General features: G+C 41.7%; 1 protein-coding gene across 5 annotated transcripts in view; it reads right to left on the reverse strand.

Moving 5' to 3' along the window:
• The window catches only part of LOC118376237 (reelin), a 315,561-nt gene that overhangs the window by 38,708 nt on the left and 257,740 nt on the right, over positions 1–19,113 (reverse strand). For 4 of the 5 annotated variants that reach the window (XM_052474627.1, XM_052474630.1, XM_052474629.1 and 1 more), the window contains 5 exons: positions 16,659–16,882; positions 9,612–9,762; positions 7,313–7,447; positions 6,795–6,918; positions 6,180–6,429 (listed from right to left, as the gene is read on the reverse strand). In XM_052474627.1, coding sequence (XP_052330587.1) covers positions 6,180–6,429; positions 6,795–6,918; positions 7,313–7,447; positions 9,612–9,762; positions 16,659–16,882 — 884 coding nt within the window. The remainder of the gene's footprint in view (positions 1–6,179; positions 6,430–6,794; positions 6,919–7,312; positions 7,448–9,611; positions 9,763–16,658; positions 16,883–19,113) is intronic. The other variant, XM_052474628.1, reaches the window with a different exon arrangement.

Genomic DNA, 19,113 nt, shown 5'->3' on the forward strand with positions numbered 1-19,113 from the left:
GATTAATGACATTGTCATTTTGCAAGATGATACTGCACCACGCAACCAGTGGAAATTGGCAAAGGTTACAGAAGTGTACCCGGGACAGGATGGCCGGGTGAGAAGATTCAAGTTACTGATCAGCGACTCAACCCTAGATGAGAGAGGTAAACGCATCACCAAACCCACCTATCTGGAGAGGCCCATCCATAAGACAGTCACCCTCCTGGAAGCCGATCAAGAAACCTGCAGACCCCTTTCACAGAAATCACTGGTGATTGGTGGGAGTGTAACTGACAGTTAGACTTACAGGCTATGTCGTTGTCTTTTGTTTGAATTGTTTATGTGTCCGCTGTGTGGGGGAAATGATAATACAAGCGGAACTACGTAGCTAATACTGTTGTAACGGGGATCCTTATTGTAGCAACACACCTTTGGAGGGAAGGCAATCCTGCGCTGCGTTAGCTAAGTTTTCATGTCATCGGGTGTAGTTCATAAAGGTTGAAGAGTGTATGTTAGGATGAAGTGTGAATTCATGCCAGGAATAATAAGTGTGAAGTTTGATTTCCTCCCTTCTGTAATAAGCAGCCAATGAGGTATTTGTTCCTTTATTCATGTGTTAATCTGAACCTGTTATAACGCCGGTTAAACTGTTATGTATGTAAGCACTTCAGAGTTATACCAAGCTAATAAGTCACTCGTAAGATAAGGTTGTAAGAGTGTGCTTAACTGTATTTTTCATTTACTTTATAGTTCTCACGGAAGGTGATAATTCTGACTAAAACTACAGAATAAAGCCGCCAGTTAAAATCAAGGAACGGTTGTGCTCGTGGTTACTGAAGGGAGCTACAATACATACATACATACATACATACATACATACATACATACATACATACATACATACATACATACATACATACATACATACATACATACATACATACATACACTACTGTTCAAAAGTTTGGGGTCACTTGGAAATGTCCTTGTTTTTGAAAGAATAGCTAATTTATTGTCCTTTAAAATAACATCAAATTGATCAGAAATACAGTGTAGACATTGATAATGTTGCAGATGACTATTGTAGCTGGAAATGGCTGAAGGCCATTATCCCGCAATCACCTCTTCACTGTTGACATAGAGACTGGTGTTTTGTGGGTACTATTTAATGAAGCTGCCAGTTGAGGACTTGTGAGGTGTCTGTTTCTCAAACTAGACAAACTGCTGGCCTTCAGCCATTTCCAGCTACAATAGTCATTCACACATTTCCAAGTGACCCCAAACTTTTGAACGGTAGTGTACACATAAACATATGGATGAGCAATGTCAAGCAGCATAGGCAAGATGCAATGGATGCTAAAAAATACAGTATATAGATATGAGAAGATGAATTCAAGATATGTAAACTTTATTAAAGTGTCATTATTTAAGTGACTTCTGATCCATTTATTAAAGTGGCCAACGATTTCAAGTCTCTATGTAGGCAGCAGCCTCTCTGTGTTAGTGATGGGTGTTTGACAGTCTGATGGCCTTGAGATAGAAGCTGTTTCTCAGTCTCTCGGTGCCAACAGAGATTTACCTGTACTGACCTGGCCTTCTGGATGGTAGCAGGGTGAACAGGCAGTGGCTTGGGTGGTTGTTGTTCTTGATGATGTTTTTGGCCTTCCTGTGACATCGGGTGCTGAAGGTGTCCTAGAGAGCAGGTAGTTTGCCCCTGGTGACCGTACCACGCTCTGGAGAGCTTTGCGGTTGTGGGCGGTGCAGTTGCCGTACCAGGCGGTGACACAGCCTGACAGGTTGCTCTCAATTGTGCATCTGTAAAAGATTATGAGGGTTGACAGGCCAAATTTCTTCAGCCTCCTGAGCTTGAAGAGGTGCTGTTGCGCCTTCTTCACCATACTGTCTGTTTGGGTGGACCATTTCAGTTTGTTCATGGTGTCCACCTTCTCCACTGCTGTCCCGACGATGTGGATAGGGGGGTGCTCCCTGTTTCCTGATCATCTCCCTTGTTTTGTTGACGTTGAGTGATAGGTTGTTTTCCTGACACCCTCACTTCCTCCCTTATAGGCTGTCTCATCATTGTTGGTGATCAAGTCTACTACTGTTGTGTCATCTGCAAACTAGATGAGTACGCACCCTTGTGGGAGTACAGGAGGGGGATGAGTACGCACCCTTGTGGGGCCCCAGTGTTCAGGATCAGCGGGGTGGAGATGTTGTTTCCTACCTTCACCACCTGGGGGTAGCCCGTCAGGAATTCCAGGACCCAATCGCACAGGGCGGGGTTGAAACCCAGGTCTTCAAGCTTAATGATGAGTTTGGAGGGTAGTGTTATGTTGAATGCTGAGCTATAGTCAATGAACAGCATTCTTACATCCTCTTGTCCAGGTGGGATAGGGCAGTGTGCAGTGTAATGGCGATTGCATCGTCTATGGACCTATTGGGGTGGTAAGCAAATTGAAGTGGGTCTAGGATGACAGGTAAGGTGGAGGTCATATGATCCTTGACTAGCCTCTCAAAGTACTTCATGATGACAGAAGTGAGTGTTACGGGGCGATAGTCATTCTGTTCAGGTACCTTTGCCTTCTTGGGTACTGGAACAATGGTGGTCTTCTTGAAGCATGTGGATAGGGAGAGATTTAATTGTCCGTAAACACACCAGCCAGCTGGTCTGTGCATAATCTGAAAGCGTGGCTAGGGATGCCGTCTAGACTGGCAGCCTTGCGAGGGTTAACATGATTAAATGTGTTACTCAAGTCGGCCACGGATAAGGAGAGCCCACAATCCTTCGTAGCAGGCTGCTTCGGTGACACTGCATTATCCTCAAAGTGGGCAAAGAAGGTGTTTAGTTTATCTGAAAGCAAGACCGTGACTCCACATTGTATCTATACTGACATTTCGTTTGTTTGATTGCCTTGCGGAGGGCATAATGACGCTGTTTGAATTCGGCCATATTTGCAGTCACCTTTCCGTGGTTAAATGCGATGGTTTCAGTTTCGGGCAAATGCTGCCATCTATCCACGGTTTCTGGTTAGGGTAAGTTTTAACAGTCACAGTAGGTACAACTCCTATACACTTCCTTATAAACTCACTCACCGAATCAGCTTATACATCAATATTATTCTCCGAGGCTACCGAGAACATATCAAAACAATCTTGAAGAGCAGATTCCGTTGAATAGTCCTGAGCATGGGTACATCCTCTTTGAGTTTCTGCCTATAGGAAGGGAGGAGCAAAATTTAGTCGTGGTCAGATTTGCCAAAAGGAGGGCGGGAGAGGGCCTTATATGCATAGCGTAAGTTAGAGTAGCAGTGATCCAGTGTTTTACCAGCACGAGCGCTACAGTCAATATGCTGATAGAATTTAGGTAGCCTTGTTCTCAAATTTGCTTTGTTATAATCCCCAGCTACAATAAACACATCTTCAGGATATCCAGTTTCCAGTTTGCATAAAGTCCAGTGAAGTTCCTTGAGGGCCGTCGTGGTATTGGCTTGAGGGAGGATATACACGGCTGTGACAATACCCGATGAGAATTCCCCTTGGGAGAAGGGGAATTCGGCATTTGATTGTGAGGAATTCTAGGTCAGGTGAACAAAGGGACATCAGTTCCTGTATGTTGTTACAATTACACCATGAGTTGTTAATCATGAAACATACACCCCCGCCCTTCCTCTCCTGGAGAGATGTTTATTCCTGTCGGCGGGACAAACAAGGAATCCAGGTGGCTGTACCAACTCCGACAGAATTTCCCAAGACAGCCATGTACTTTGAAACAGAGTAGTTACAATCCCTGATGTCTCTCTAGAAAGCAACCCTTGCCCTAATTTTGTCTACCTTGTTATCCTGAGACTGGACATTAGCGAGTAATATACTTGGAATCTGTGGGTGGTGTGCGTGCCTCTGTAGTCTGGTCAGAAGACCGCTCCGTCTACCTCTTCTACGGCGATTTTGTTTAGGATGAACCTCTGGAATCAGTTCAAATGCCCTGTGTGGTTCGAACAAAGGTACCGCTTCGGGAAAGTTGTATTCCTGGTCGTAGTGCTGGTAAGTTGATGTCTCTCTGATTTCCTATAGTTCTTGCCGGCTGTATGTAATAACACTTTTTTTCTGGGCTAACAATGTAAGAAATAATAGATAAAAAAACGAAATACTGCAAAGTTTCCTAAGGACTAGAAGCAAAGCAGCCCCCTTTGCCGGCCCCATCTTGCTATCAAAGCCTACTGGATGATAACTTGTTTTTAACTAGGACATAAGAGTTTATAACTGACTTTTTCTGACATAGCATAGGTACAGCAGATCCACCTTATTGTATGGGACACTTTTAAAATGTGCCTTTAGAGGCCATGCAATTCAGAACTCATCTACAAAACAAAACAAATTTAGGTCAAAAGAGTCCATATTAACAAAGGAAATGGAAGGACTAACAATACAGACAGATAGCAATAAAAAACTTTACCATAGATGCTCATATTTGAGGAAAAAGAAAAAGAAATGGAGGAACTTATTCAAGAAAGATCCCGTGTAATATATTATAAAAATAAAATCAACTGGATGGAATATGAGGAAAAATGCACCATATAATTTTTTAAATATTCGACAAAGAAATGCTAACTAAAATAATTTGCTGAAACTTGTTACAAATGATGCAGTTACGAACTATATTTTGAAAGAGGAAGTAAAGTACTTCAAGCATATGTTTTCGTCTCCTCCATCTCCACTAACCAAAGCCAATTGTATGGATTTTTTCAAATTAATAATGTAAAATTATCATCTGTACAGAAAGACTCATGTGAAGGCCAATTTAGAGATGAGGAACTTCTTGATGCAATTAAAGCCATTAAAGCTGGTAAAACTCCTGGATGGCATACCAGTGGAAGTATACCAAACTTTTTTTTGACATACTCAGGAGACCGTTATTAGCATGTTTTACCCACTCAACAAGAAGGTCTGATTTCATTATTACTGAAACAGGATCCAAATGGTAAATATAAAGATCCTGTCCATTTTAAAAATTGGAGGCCTCTTACACTTCAGTGTTGTGATGCAAAAATTCTAGCTAATTGCTAGCGAATTGCTTAGAATAGAAAAGGATAAATAGAATAGAATAAAAAAGGTATTGTCGTACATTATTCATCCTAATCAGACAGGGTTTTTACATGGACGATACATTGGAGTTAATATGAGACAAGTACTGGAAACAATAGAGCACTCTGAAGTATCGGGGAAAACAGGCCTGGTATTCATAGCTGACTTTGAAAAGGCCTTTGATAAAGTACGACTGAAGTTTATATATACTGTATATAAATGCCTGGAATATTTCATTTTTGGAGAATCTCTTATAAAAATTGGTTAAAGTTATGTATAGTACGCCTAGGTGTAAAATAGTAAATAATGGCTACATCTCAGAAAGGTTTAGACTGTCAAGAGGAGTAAAACAAGGTTGTCCACTATCGGCATATCTATGTATTATTGCCATCGAAATGTTAGCTGTTAAAATTAGAAATCCAGGGCTTCAAGCAAAGGAGTCATTCTATGCTGATGATTCTTGTTTTCTTTAAAATCCACAATTACAATCCCTAAATAGCCTAATTTTCTAACCTCTCTGGTTAATAATTTGCCGGTTGCCAGGAGAACACTACCTGCCCCAATGCATAGTGTCAACTGTAAAGTTTGGTGTAGGGGGAATAATGGTATGGGGATGTTTTTCATGGTTCGGGATATGCCACTTAGTTCCAGTAAAGGGACATTATTACATTACAGCATACAATGACATTCTAGACGATTATGTGCTTCCAACTTTGTGTCAACAGTTTGGGGAATGCCCTTTCCTGTTCCAGCATGACAATGTCCCCGTTTACAAAACTAGGTTCAGAAATGGTTTGTCGAGATGGGTATGTAAAATCTTGTCTGGCCTAGACAGAGCCCTGACCTCAACCCCATTGAACACCTTTGGGATGAATAGGAAAGATAACTGCGAGCCAGGCCTAATCACCCAACATCAGTGCCCGACCTCACTAACCTAGACAGCATAGCCAGGCAACGTTAATAAAAGCAAAAACAGCAATCAACAACAATCCTGAAAGCTCACATTTTTACCTACTTTTCTTATAAAACTATTCTCTGACTACCTTGACAAAATAAATGTAACATATTCTTACTTACATTGACAACCTGTCAAATATATATATTTTGTGGCTCACCGTAGCAGGAGTTTGTGACAGAGCATGAAGCTGAGAAATCAAACTGTATGAAAGCATCCTGTCCCAGGCTGATGTCTGTGGTGACAGCGTAGCGCGTGTTGGACTTTTCTATGAAAGCGAAGGCCGCCCCGTCAGAACCACACACGGGCATGCGGGTACCCCCGGGATAGAGCAGCCAAGAACGCCCTTCCATAGAGGAGAAGTCGTCTTCTAAAGGACCCCAGCCACTGGCACTGCCCCCCACCACCACCTGAGTAGAGAGACATAGGTTCATGTCATATGCGTGATACTGTTATATTGATAAAGATGGACAGATTGAAGGATGGATGAATAATTGGATGAACATATATTTTTATTTATTTATATATATTTTTTCACCTTTATTTAAACAAGGTATGCTAGTTGAGAACAAGTTCTCATTTACAACTGCGACCTGGCCAAGATAAAGCAAAGAGGTGCGTCGAAAACAACAAAGACACAATAGGCAAAAAAGACAGTCTATATACAGTGTGTGCAACTGGCGTGAGGAGGTAAGGCAATAAATAGGCCATAGTAGCGAAGTAATTACAATTTAGCAAATTAGCACTGGAGTGATAGATAGATAAGGTGTTTCACCTGGTCAATAACCCATGGACTATAGAAGTGTCCATTCTCAGAGGGCTGCCACCAGCGTAGGCGCGTGGCCGAGGTACGGGCACGCAGAGGGATCTCCAGGGCCACGAGGCGAGCTTGGTTACTGCTGTTGAAGAAGAGGAAGTTGATTATGATTATGATGAAGGTAATGATTTATTTTATCCATTAGTAAATCATTTTTGCGTCATAAAGCATGTCAGTATAACACAAAACAACATTTACATTACAGTGATGTGTCACGCCCTTATCTTTTACACCTGTCTTTGTGATTGTCTCCACCCCCCTCCAGGTATCGCCCATCTTCCCCATTATCCCCATTGTCCCCTGTGTAGTTATACCTGTATTTTCTGTTTGTCTGTTGTCGGATGCTCTTGTTTGTCAAGCTTAACAGCGTTTGTCTTGTCAGCTCCTCTCTTTTCCCAGCCTCTCTTTTTCTCGACACCGTCTGTATCTGGGTCTTACCTTATCCTGATATGATGTGCAGTGAGAGTTATGCTAACCTGTTGGAGAAGAAGAAGTCCTGCAGCAGGCCCCAGGTCAGAGCCCCGTCTACAGAGAACTGGAGCAGGACAGGCTGGGAGCGGGGGTCTGGGGAGGCCTTACCACAGCCCAGACGCAGGAAGAATTGAATAAACCTACAAAATATATACAGTTGAAGTCGGAAGTTTACATACACTTAGGTTGGAGTCATTAAAACTTGTTTTCAACCACTCCACAAATTTCTTGTTAACGAACTATAGTTTTGGCAAGTCTGTTAGGACATCTACTTTGTGCATGACACAAGTCATTTTTCCAACAATTGTTACAGACAGATTATTTCTCTTATATTTCACAGCATCACAATTCCAGTGGGTCAGAAGATTACATACACTAAGTTGACTGTGCCTTTAAACAGCTTGGAAAATTCCAGAAAATTATGTCATGGCTTTAGAAGCTTCTGATAGGCTAATTGACATCATTTGAGTCAATTGGAGGTGTACCTGTGGATGTATTTCAAGGCTTACCTTCAAACTCAGTGCCTCTTTGCTTGATATCATGGGAAAATCAAATGAAATCAGCCAAGACCTCAGAAAAACAATTGTAGACCTCCACAAGTCTAGTTCATCCTTGGGAGCAATTTCCAAACGCCTGAAGGTATCACGCTCATCTATGCAAACGATAGTACGCAAGTATAAACACCATGGGACCACGCATGTCCTCTGGTCTGATGAAACAAAAATAGAACTGTTTGGCCAGTATGACCATCATTATGTTTGGAGGAATAAGGGTGAGGCTTGCAAGTCGAAGGACACCATCCCAACCGTGAAGCACGGGGGTGGCAGCATCATGTTGTGGGGGTGCTTTGCTGCAGGAGGACCTGGTGCACTTCACAAAATAGATGGCATCATGAGGCAGGAAAATGATGTGGATATATTGAAGCAACATCCCAAGACATCAGTCAGGAAGTTAAAGCTTGTTCGCAAATGGGTCTTCCAAATGGACAATGACCCCAAGCATACTTTCAAAGTTGTGGCAAAATGGTTATAGGACAACAAAGTCAAGGTATTGGAGTGGCCATCACAAAGCCCTGACCTCAATCCCAATTACACCAGCTCTGTCAGGAAGAATGGGCCAAAATTCACCCAACTTATTGTGGGATGCTTATGGAAGGCTACCGAAACATTTGACCCAAGTTAAACAATTTAAAGGCAATGCTACCAAATACTAATTGAGGGTATGTAAACTTCTGACCCACTGGGAATGTGATGAAAGAAATAAAAGCTGAAATAAATCATTCTCTCTGCTATTATTTCACATTCTTTCAATAAAGTGGTGATCCTAACTGACCTAAGACAGGGCATTTTATACTAGGGTTAATTGTCAGGAATTGTGAAAAACTGAGTTTAAATGTACTTGGCTAAGGTGTATGTAAACTTCTGACTTCAGCTGTATATATAGTTATAATGCACATTGATAAATATATGTACAAATATATATATATATATTTTTAATTTAGATTTATTTGACCTCCCTTTCTCCCCAATTTCGTGGTATCCAATTGTTAGTAGCTACTATGTTGTCTCATCGCTACAACTCCCGTACGGGCTCGGGAGAGACGAAAGTCGAAAGCCATGCGTCCCCCGAAACACAACCCAACCAAGCCGCACTGCTTCTTAACACAGCGTGCATCAAACCCGGAAGCCAGCTGCACCAATGTGTTGGAGGAAACACTGTGCACCTGGCGACCTGGTTAGCGTGCACTGCGCCCGGGCCGCCACAGGAGTCACTAGTGCGCGCTGAGACAAGGATATCCCTACCGGCCAAACCCTCACCTAACCCGGACGACACTAAGCCTATTGTGCGTCGCCCCATGGACCTCCCGGTCGCGGAGTCTCTGTTGGCACAGCTAGCACTGCGAGATGCAGTGCCCAATATATGTACATATATCAACGTGTGTAAGTGTGTGTTGAGAAAATATACTTCTTTATCTTTTCGTCTGAATTCAAATGGTTGTACTTAGCTTACACATTTTACTATCAATGTGAGGAACATTCCACTTGAGAAGTGAGGAGCAGGTTTTCTAATAGGGTTAAATACATTATGTCACCTCAACTCACCACCTGAGGGCCTCAAAAGCACAGCTATCAGTTAAAAACCTTCAAAGAAAACAACAAACACACACACACACACACACACACACACACACACACACACACACACACACACACACACACACACACACACACACACACACACACACACACACACACACACACACACACACACACACACACACACACACACACACACACGCGATACCTTGCGTTGGATAGGTCCATGTCATTGGTGACCAGCATGCGAAGGCCGTCCTCGCTGAAGAACAGGTGGTTCCCACTGGACATGATGCCACATTTCCTGCTAGGTTTCCCTCCACTCAGCAGCCTAAACCTGTCAGCATCCACCGCCCCTCCTGTACACACACACAAGGGCAAGCAGGCATGCACACAAGCATGACAAACGCACACACAGGCATACAAATGAACATTTTTCATTGGTAGCACTGGTGCTCTCAACTTTAAAAAGTTAGGAGCCTCACATGAAATTTAGGAGCACCAGAAAGTTTATTTTAGAAGGAATCATTTTTTAATTGATTGAGATAATAGCTTATACTGGGCTTTATGAATTCTAGCTACTTTTACAGCACCTGTTGTGCCCTAGAAACTAATATATAACACTGTTAACACATTAGTTTATTATAAAAGCAAGTTAAAAGGTGGCATGCATTGAAAACGTGTGGCTTTCTAGTAGCTTTTTCTTTTGCAAAATAACTATGAATTATCAGACTTGTTTTAAAGTAAGTGTCAACATATAGCAAGGTGTGAAACATTCACTGTTTTACAAGGAACAATAGCAGGTCTATTTCACTCCAGTAGCTCGAATATTCTGTAAATTCATCATTCACCTGTGGGAACATGACAGCTCTCAATACCCAATAGAAAGATTTTGCCAATACTATCTGATTGATTGTTTGTGAGGAAATTACCTTTGCCCTCGACTTGCAATTAAAACCGATACACTAATCTCTTGCACTGCTCACTTCTGAAGTGGATTCCCCCTCAACTAAAGTGTAAAAGTTTGAGACAGTGGACAATGTGACAGAGGGCTGACTCCAAAAAGCACAAACTAAGCTAGAAGGGGAAATCAATCTCCTAAAAAAGAAAACAGAATCACTCCCTGTGGGTCCTGCTTTTGGTTTCACATCCATGCGCTTATTAAAACTAACGATAACAATTACATCATTAATAGTACATTATTTTATTTAAAATGATGGCAATGCTAGCTATCCTCTCTTGGAATTTGAAAGCGTAAACTCTCCTATTAAATGTTTCAGCTGTCTTGATATCCTATCAAGAAACCATACTGATATACTGTAGCAATGTTCCAAGAAACTCAAAAAGGATACACAAATAGGTTGCTTTTTCATCCACCCCAAATAAAACTAAAGGTGTAATCATAATGATACATAAGAAACTCAAAATTACCATTTTGGGTAAAATCACTATCGTTCAATGTTTCCAAATTGGAAAGAAAATGGCCTTTTTTAATGTGTATGCTTCAAATTCATATGAACCCAGGTTTTTCAATTCTCTGAACAGGATATTGTTAGAAATAACTGAATTCCATCTGGTTATTGGGATGCCATTTTGGGCATGCAGGAAAATATTGAATAGACCAACGCAACCAAGGCAACCATATGCAAGAAAGGCTTTCCAGGATATACACTCTGAGGCCTGGCAAGCACACACTCCTAAAGCAAAAGAGTACACCTCCGATTTCATACATTATTTACACCTCTGTCTTCTTTAATCAAGAAAGTAGAAAATCAACAAAAATAAGCTTGTCTGACCACCACGCTTACTACTGCCAACTTAAAATGTCAGAATCTCCTAAGTGTCAAAAGATGGCATTTCAACTGTTCATTATTTTCAAAATCCTACATTCTGTGATCGATTTGAAAATCAAATAAATAAATTCATGTGATCAATACAAAGTCAGTCGATGTTAACTGTGTTAGTGTTCCCATCAAACACATTTTTCAGACCAGGTAGCTATTACTCTTTCCAAAGTCAAGACAGAACTTCATTTATTAATTAGACAGAAAGCAGAATTTACCATCCATTGAGTAAGACTCAACCATTTCTTCCATGGTAATTGTCCCAGTCGTTTACTGGCCAACATTCTACGCAGTAATTATCAATTAGCTCTCGAGTGGTGCAGCGGTCTAAGGCTCTGCATCTCAGTGCAAGAGGCGTCACTACAGTCCCTGGTTCAAATCCAGGCTGTATCACATCTGGCTGTGATTGGGAGTCCCATAGGGTGGCGCACAATAGGCGTCATTAGAAACAACAGCTCCTTGGGCTGTATTATCTGTCGATGAAGAAAAAGCTTTTAATAGATTCAAATGGTCATATCACTGATCTGTCTTGGAACATGTGGGAATTGTCTCCAATTTCATTAATATGACTAAAATATTATATTCCAACCCCTCAACCATAGTTATAACAGGCAATATCTGCTCTGCTCCATTAAGAATCACTGGAAGCAGCAGACAAGGTGATCCAATTTTACCTCTGCTATTCTCATTGTCCATGGAACTCCTAGCCCAGGAATTTTTTCAATTGAACCTCTTAAAGGATAGGGGGCAGCATTTCCACTTTTGGATAAATAGCGTGCACAATTTCAACTTCCTGCTACTCATGCCAGGAATATATTATATGCATATGATTAGTAGGTGTGGATAGAAAACACTCTGAAGTTTCTAAAACTGGTTCAATCATGTCTGTGACTAGCAGGCAAAACCCTGAGGAAAAACTGTTCAGAATTATTATTATTTTTTCCTCTGACCGTTCCCCCAGTTGTCTTTGCCAAGGGAAATTTGATAGCGACCATTTTACAGTTCCTACGACTTCCACACAATGTCACCAGTCTTTGGAATTGGTTTATAGGCAACTTTTGAAATGTTTTGTAGTGACGTTGTGTTTTGGAAAGCTGTTTTTTTCCGGATCAAACCTGCTTTATAAATGGACATTTTGGGTATACATGGACGGAATTAATCGAAAAAAGGACCAATTGTGATGTTTATGGGACATATTGGAGTGCCAACAAATAAGCTCGTCAAAGGTAATGCATGTTTTATATTTTATTTCAGCGTTTTGTGTAGCGCCGGCGACGCTAATTATTTTGTTTACAACTCGTTCAGGTGGTTCAGGAGGGTGCATGCTATCAGATAATAGCTTCTCATGCTTTCGCCGAAAAGCATTTTTAAAATCTGACATGTTGGCTGGATTCACAACGAGTGTAACTTTATAGTACCCTGCATGTGTGATTTAATGAAAGTTTGAGTTTTATCGCGTTTTATTAGAATTTGGTGCTATGCATTTCCCGAGGCTATTGGCCACTTGAGACGCTAGCGTCTCCCCTATCCATTAGAGGTTTAAGGAAATAACACAAATTTCTCTCAAATCTACTGATCACTTAATCTCATTATACACAGACAATATTTTACTACATCTAGATAATGTATATCAATCACATTGAAGATCAAATATACATTCAGCTTCATCTCAAGTTATAAAATGAATCTAACCAAATCAGCCCAACTGCCTCTCAAGAACCTGTTGGAGGATTCTATCTCTATTTATTGTATCCCAATCGTTACCTGTTTTAAATATTTGTGAGTAGATATATTTCCTTCTTTAGATAAAACCATTGCCAGAAACTTCAAAAGAACGCTCAAATCAATTCAATCCGACCTCAGTACGTTGCCAGTTGCTTTAACCGGAAAAATATATGTTATTAAAATTAATATATTTCCACGGCTGAATTTCTGTAGTTCAATGCTTCCAATGGCTCCCCTTTCTGGCTACTGGGATACAATTCACAGTGCGGTTAAAACATGTATATTGAAAGGTAAACAATTCCGGATAAAATTAACACATTTACAAAAAGGGAAAGATATAGGAAGACTATCCGTACCAAACATATAATTGCACTTTGCCCCATCCTAAATTGGCTAAGACAGGATTATTCTGCCCTCTGGTTGATTAAAGAATGAAATATGGTGTCTCCTATTGCTCTGAAAGAGGTTGTGTACACTGATATATTCCTTAAACAATGTAAACTGTGCTTTGGTCCTATTATTGCAACAACATAAAAATATTGTCCTATTACTGAGTCCTTACCCGCACCGATATCATGGATAGTAATGGGTTGAGAACATTCCAATATTTGAAAGATACATACACATTAGGAGGCAACACCGTCTTTCTATATTTACAATTTAGGTCAGCTATGCTGGCCTTAGGAGTCTCTTGGGAAACCAAACTATCAAAACATCAAATGATGAGATTTACAGTGCCTTCATAAAGACCTTTTCCAAGTTTTGTTGTGTTACAAAGTGGGATTAAATATATATTTAATTGTCCGTTTTTGTCAATGATCTACAGAAAATATTCTGTAACGTAAAAGTGAAATAAAAATATGTATTGGTTAGGTAAGTATTCAACCCCTGAGTCAATACATGTTAGAATCACCTTTAGCAGCAGTTACAATCTGGGTAAGTCTCTAAGAGTTTTCACACCTGGATTGTACATCATTTTCCCATTATACTTTTCAAAATTCTTCAAGCTCTGTCAAATTGGTTGTTGATCATTGCAATACAACCATTTTCAGGTTTTCCATAGATTTTCAAGCCGGTTTAAGTCAAAACTGTTACTTGGCCACTCAGGAACATTCACTGTCTTCTTGGTAAGCAAATCCAGTGTAGATTTGGCGTTGTGTTTTAGGTTATCGTCCTGCTAAAAGGTTAAGTCATCTCCCAGTGTCTGGTGGAAGGCACACTGAACCAGGTTTTCCTCTAGGATTTTCCCAGTGCTTAGCGCAATTCTGTTTCTTTTTTCTTCTGAAAAACTCCCCTGTCTTCAATGATTACAAACATACCCACAACACGATGCAGCCACCACTATGCTTGGAAATATGGAGAGTGGTACTCAATAATGTGTTAATTTGGATTTACCTCAAAGACAACACTTTGTATTCAGGACAAAATCTTAATTGTTTTGCCACATTTTTTGCAGTATTACTTTAGTGACTTGTTGCAAACAGGATGCATGTTTTGGAATAGATTTTTATTTTATACAGGCTTCCTTATTTTCACTCTGTCAGGTTATTATTGTGGAGTAACTACAATGTTGTTGAGCCATCTGTTTTCTCCTAGAGATGAGTGTGGATTGGTCTACCATAAAGCACGCATCTATCTGTCAGTTGGAGCTGGCCAGTATGTTTAGGTAATAGCGTCGAACACGTATTTGAAAGATATATAGGGTAGTAAAACTGCATAAACCTAATGTCAAGTTAAAGTGTATTATTAGCTAGCTAACATTAGCTTGCTGGCTCGGTAGCTAACGTTATGTGCATGCTCTCCGTTTTCTGGAGGAGCGAGTTTTGAAATCAGTGGAATTGGAGTATGATGGCTAAAGAGAAGGAGAAAACACCAGTCTGGATAACATCGTCAAACTAAGGCAACCAAGCATGGCATCAGACAGGAGACAGAAAGTGGTTTAAATTCAAATGTACTGTTAGCTGGCTGGGTCGCTAACGTTATGTGTATGATCTTATTCTTTGTATATCTCAGACACATTTGTTTGACTAGTTATAGCTATAGAACCGGGTGGTTAGCTAGCTGCAGATTCATGCAGGGCAGCAACGTCATGAGTTGTGATTATGGTCCATTGTTTAGCTAGCTAGCTGCATGTCTGAACCAGTTCTGCTAGGGGGAGTAAAATGGTCAGAGTGGGGTATTCTCTCATTATGTTTCTGGAAGTAGCTAGCCAATATTAGCCAGTTAGTTGGGTGCTTGACTGTAGTTGAGGTTAGAGCTTTCGGAACAGTCCTACTTATTGGCCAGAGCGTCCATTGTGCGCTCTGAACGTGAAACCACAGAGCGATAGGGCAAGTAATGTTCAGTGAGCTGTTCTCTCTCTCTTAGATATCTGGAAGTAGCTGGCATGTTAGTACAGAACGGTTGGATCAACCCTTAACAGGTTTTAAAGAGATGAATGGGGCTAAGGCTTAAGAGGGTGTGAACAATGCTGAACGGGTGTAGACAAAGAAGGGCTCTCCAATAGTAGTACCAAAACATTGAAAGACGGTTTTCTCAAAAGTGAGTTTACAAGTTCATCAACTTTCAAAGCAGAATTACTTTCCCATTGTAGCCACATGTGCAAGATCAGGTACGCTTGTGGTCTCAATTAAATAGAGTAGGCTATAGCCTGCATGGGCAGGGGAAGCACAGGGCGGTTATCATTCCAAGGAAATGTACATCCTAAATATTATCAGGCTGTAGTTTACTACATTTCCTATAAATAAATATTGATCACCCATATTTGTCTCCATCTGAAAATCATCCCACTCCTAAAATGTAGGTCAGGTGAAAGTGCAAGCCTCTCCAACTCTTCTCGCTACAAACTACGTCTACCTTAGTTGTTGATATATCCCAGTAATACGATAGATTAATATATTGATATTGCCTACAGGGCCCAAAATTGCTGGGACCTGGCTGGCAAGTGAGCTGCGTCACATGCTAAAATGCAGGACTGCGAGGGTTTGGAACCAGTTCTTGCAAGTGGGAATCCAGTGCGGTATGAAAAGCTACATGTGTGGGTGGGAGTGGGATGAAGAAGTCCCACACAATGAGGTAACATGACTGAACTGTGCAAGCAGTTTATTAATGTAAAATTTGGTCCCAGATACAAATGTTGAGCAGGTAATATGGGTCAGATCCTTTGACCCGGTGGGGTTAAAAACAAGCCGTTTTCGCTGCAGTAATGGTGTAACCATGACGCTAATGAATCTGTGCCTGATTGTTTCTCTAGGGCACTCAGAAACAATGGTACAGTGAACCCTTATCATTATAACAATTATTATGTGCTGCCAAAATAAAACTCCTGGTCGCACAACAACGTATTCCGTCACACTTAGGAGCCCTTTCTACCACAAGTGTATTAATCACATCCATCCAGTTCTCAAAAGATCATCTGATCAATATCAGTATTGATGGCTAAACACAATATCTGAACACTGTGTTTGAACAACACATATACAGTGACTGTCTACTAGTCTCACTCTCTCTCTCACACACACACACCCTCTGCTTTTATGTGGAAATCTGTGTTTTCTTGCACATTCAAGGAAATGTATATTCCACCAGCAAGGTTTGGTTAATTGTAAGTGTTAAGATCAGGCAGGGTTAATGAAGCCATTATCCGAACCCATACACTATCTTCCAGTTCTATACCCACTGCCTACCTTCAAAGTCTTCCTTGAGGAAGTCAGGGTTGGATGTGTCGGGTTGGGAGCAGTCTGGTCCTGAGTTTCCCGAGTCACACACACAGTGGGTACCCCTCACACATGACCCGTGTCCATTACACATGTCCTGGCACTGGGGGCCAATGTACACACTGTCCAAAGCCCAGGTAGGGGGGGATGAACCGCTGGAGTAGAAGCCCTGGTACCAACGGAACCGGATGGATCTGAGAGGAGAGAGAAGAAAAAGAAGATGAAGAAGAAGAGAGAGATGGAGAGAAAGGGATCTATACACTGAGTATACAAAACATTAGGAACACCTGCTCTTTCCAGACGAACCAGGTGAAAGCTATAATCCCTTATTGATATCACTAATTAAATCCACTTCAATCAGTGTGGATGAAGGGGAGGAGACGGGTTTAAAAAAAAGTTTAAGTCTTGAGCAAATTGAGACATGGATTGTGTATCTCTGCCAATCAGAGACTGAATGGGAAAGACCAAATATTTAAGTGCCCTTGAACAGGGTATGGTAGCAGGTGCCAGGTTCACCGGTTTGAGAGTGTCAGGAACTGCAACGCTGCCAGGTTTTTCCCGCTCAACAGTTTCCTGTGTGTATCAAGAATGGTGCACCACCCAAAGGACATACAGCCAACTTGACACAAATGTGAGAAGCATTGGAGTCAACATGGGCCAGCATCCCTGTGGAATGCTTTTGACAAATAATGGCTGTTCAACTTAATATGAGGAATGTGTTTCTCATGTTTGGTACACTCAGTGAATATATATTTACATATACATACACAGTAGTGGCCAAAAGTCTAACAAAGTCTGCTGCCTCAGTTTGTATGATGACAATTTGCATATACTCCAGAATGTTATGAAGAGTGATCAGATGAATTGCAATTAATTGCAAAGTCCCTCTTTGCCATGCAAATGAACTGAATCCCCCCCAAAAAATTATCCTACATTTCAGCCTGTCAGAAAAGGACCAGCTGACATCATGTCAGTGATTCTCTCGTTAACACAGGTGTGAGTGTTGACGAGGACAAGGCTGGAGATCACTCTGTCATGCTGATTGAGTTCGAATAACAGACTGGAAGCTTCAAAACAGGGTGGTGCTTGGAATCATTGTTCTTCCTCTGTCAGCCATGGTTACCTACAAGGAAACACGTGCCGTCATCATTGCTTTGCACAAAAATGCTTCACAGGCAAGGATATTACTGCCAGTAAGATTGTACCTAAATCAACCAATTATCGGATCATCAAGAACTTCAAGGAGAGCGGTTCAATTGTTGTGAAGAACACTTCAGGGTGCCCAAAAAAGTCCAGCAAGTGCCAGGACCATCTCCTAAAGTTGATTCAGCTGCGGGATCAGTACAGAGCTTGCTCAGGAATGGCAGCAGGCAGGTGTGAGTGCATCTGCACGCACATTGAGGCAAAGACTTTTGGAGGATGGCCTGGTGTCATGATGGGCAGAAAAGAAGCCACTTCTCTCCAGGAAAAACATCAGGGACAGACTGATATTCTGCAAAATTCTATACTTTACATTAGATCCGGAGCCACCATCAGAAGCTAGCCAGCAACTAGCTACTAGCTCGTACTCAGTTAGCCATTGCTAGCGGTCTTCTAAGCTAACTAGAACACCAGCGCGACATCAACCCAGAGCATATCAGACTGCTCTTTCTCTACCACATCTCCGGATTCCTACCGCAAGCTCTGAACCTTTACACCGGATCATCGCAACTAGCTAGCTGCAATTCCGAGTGGCTACTCCTGGCCAACGTCTCTGGCCCAAAACAAGCTACAGTTAGCCTTGAGCTAAGCCCATCTCCCGACTAGCCGAAGAGGCCCAACGATACCTCTTTGCCAATTGGCCTGGACCCTTTACTGCCGACACGGAGCGCCGCCGATCCATCACGACTGGTCCGCCGACATAATCGTCCGAGGTGGTTTCAACAGGCTTTTTTTGCGACATCGCAAAGACCCATCTGCTGGCCAAGGCCCGCGAGCTTTCTGAAACGCTGTGTCTCCAGCTCACCAGAGCTCCTGTAGCATAATCCTGGGCTACAATTACCCGGGCCCACGACCGGTCTGTCAATGCCACCGCAAGAAGAGGAATAAACAGACTCACCCCATCGCGACGTCCCCAAAGGTTAGCTCTCTAGCCCTCGCTATCTCCCTACTTGCTATTCGGCCTGCTAACGGCTAGCTTGTCTAGCCCGGGCCTACGAACTGTTAGCTTGTTAGCACAGGCCTGCTAACCATCTGACTCACCTCATCCCAAACACTTCTGAACCCATTTACTTTCTCTCTCTTTGATTTTTATTTGTTTATACCTTCCGGAAACCTGCCTCACCCACTGTGATACGGATTCGCTATCACTTTTAATTTTGATTTATTTTTATGACACACTCAAGAACCTCCAGACGCTAACCAGCTAACTAGCTACAAGCTATTT

Source organism: Oncorhynchus keta, chromosome 22 (genome assembly GCF_023373465.1).
Source record: "Oncorhynchus keta strain PuntledgeMale-10-30-2019 chromosome 22, Oket_V2, whole genome shotgun sequence".
Classification (NCBI taxonomy): Eukaryota; Metazoa; Chordata; class Actinopteri; order Salmoniformes; family Salmonidae; genus Oncorhynchus; species Oncorhynchus keta.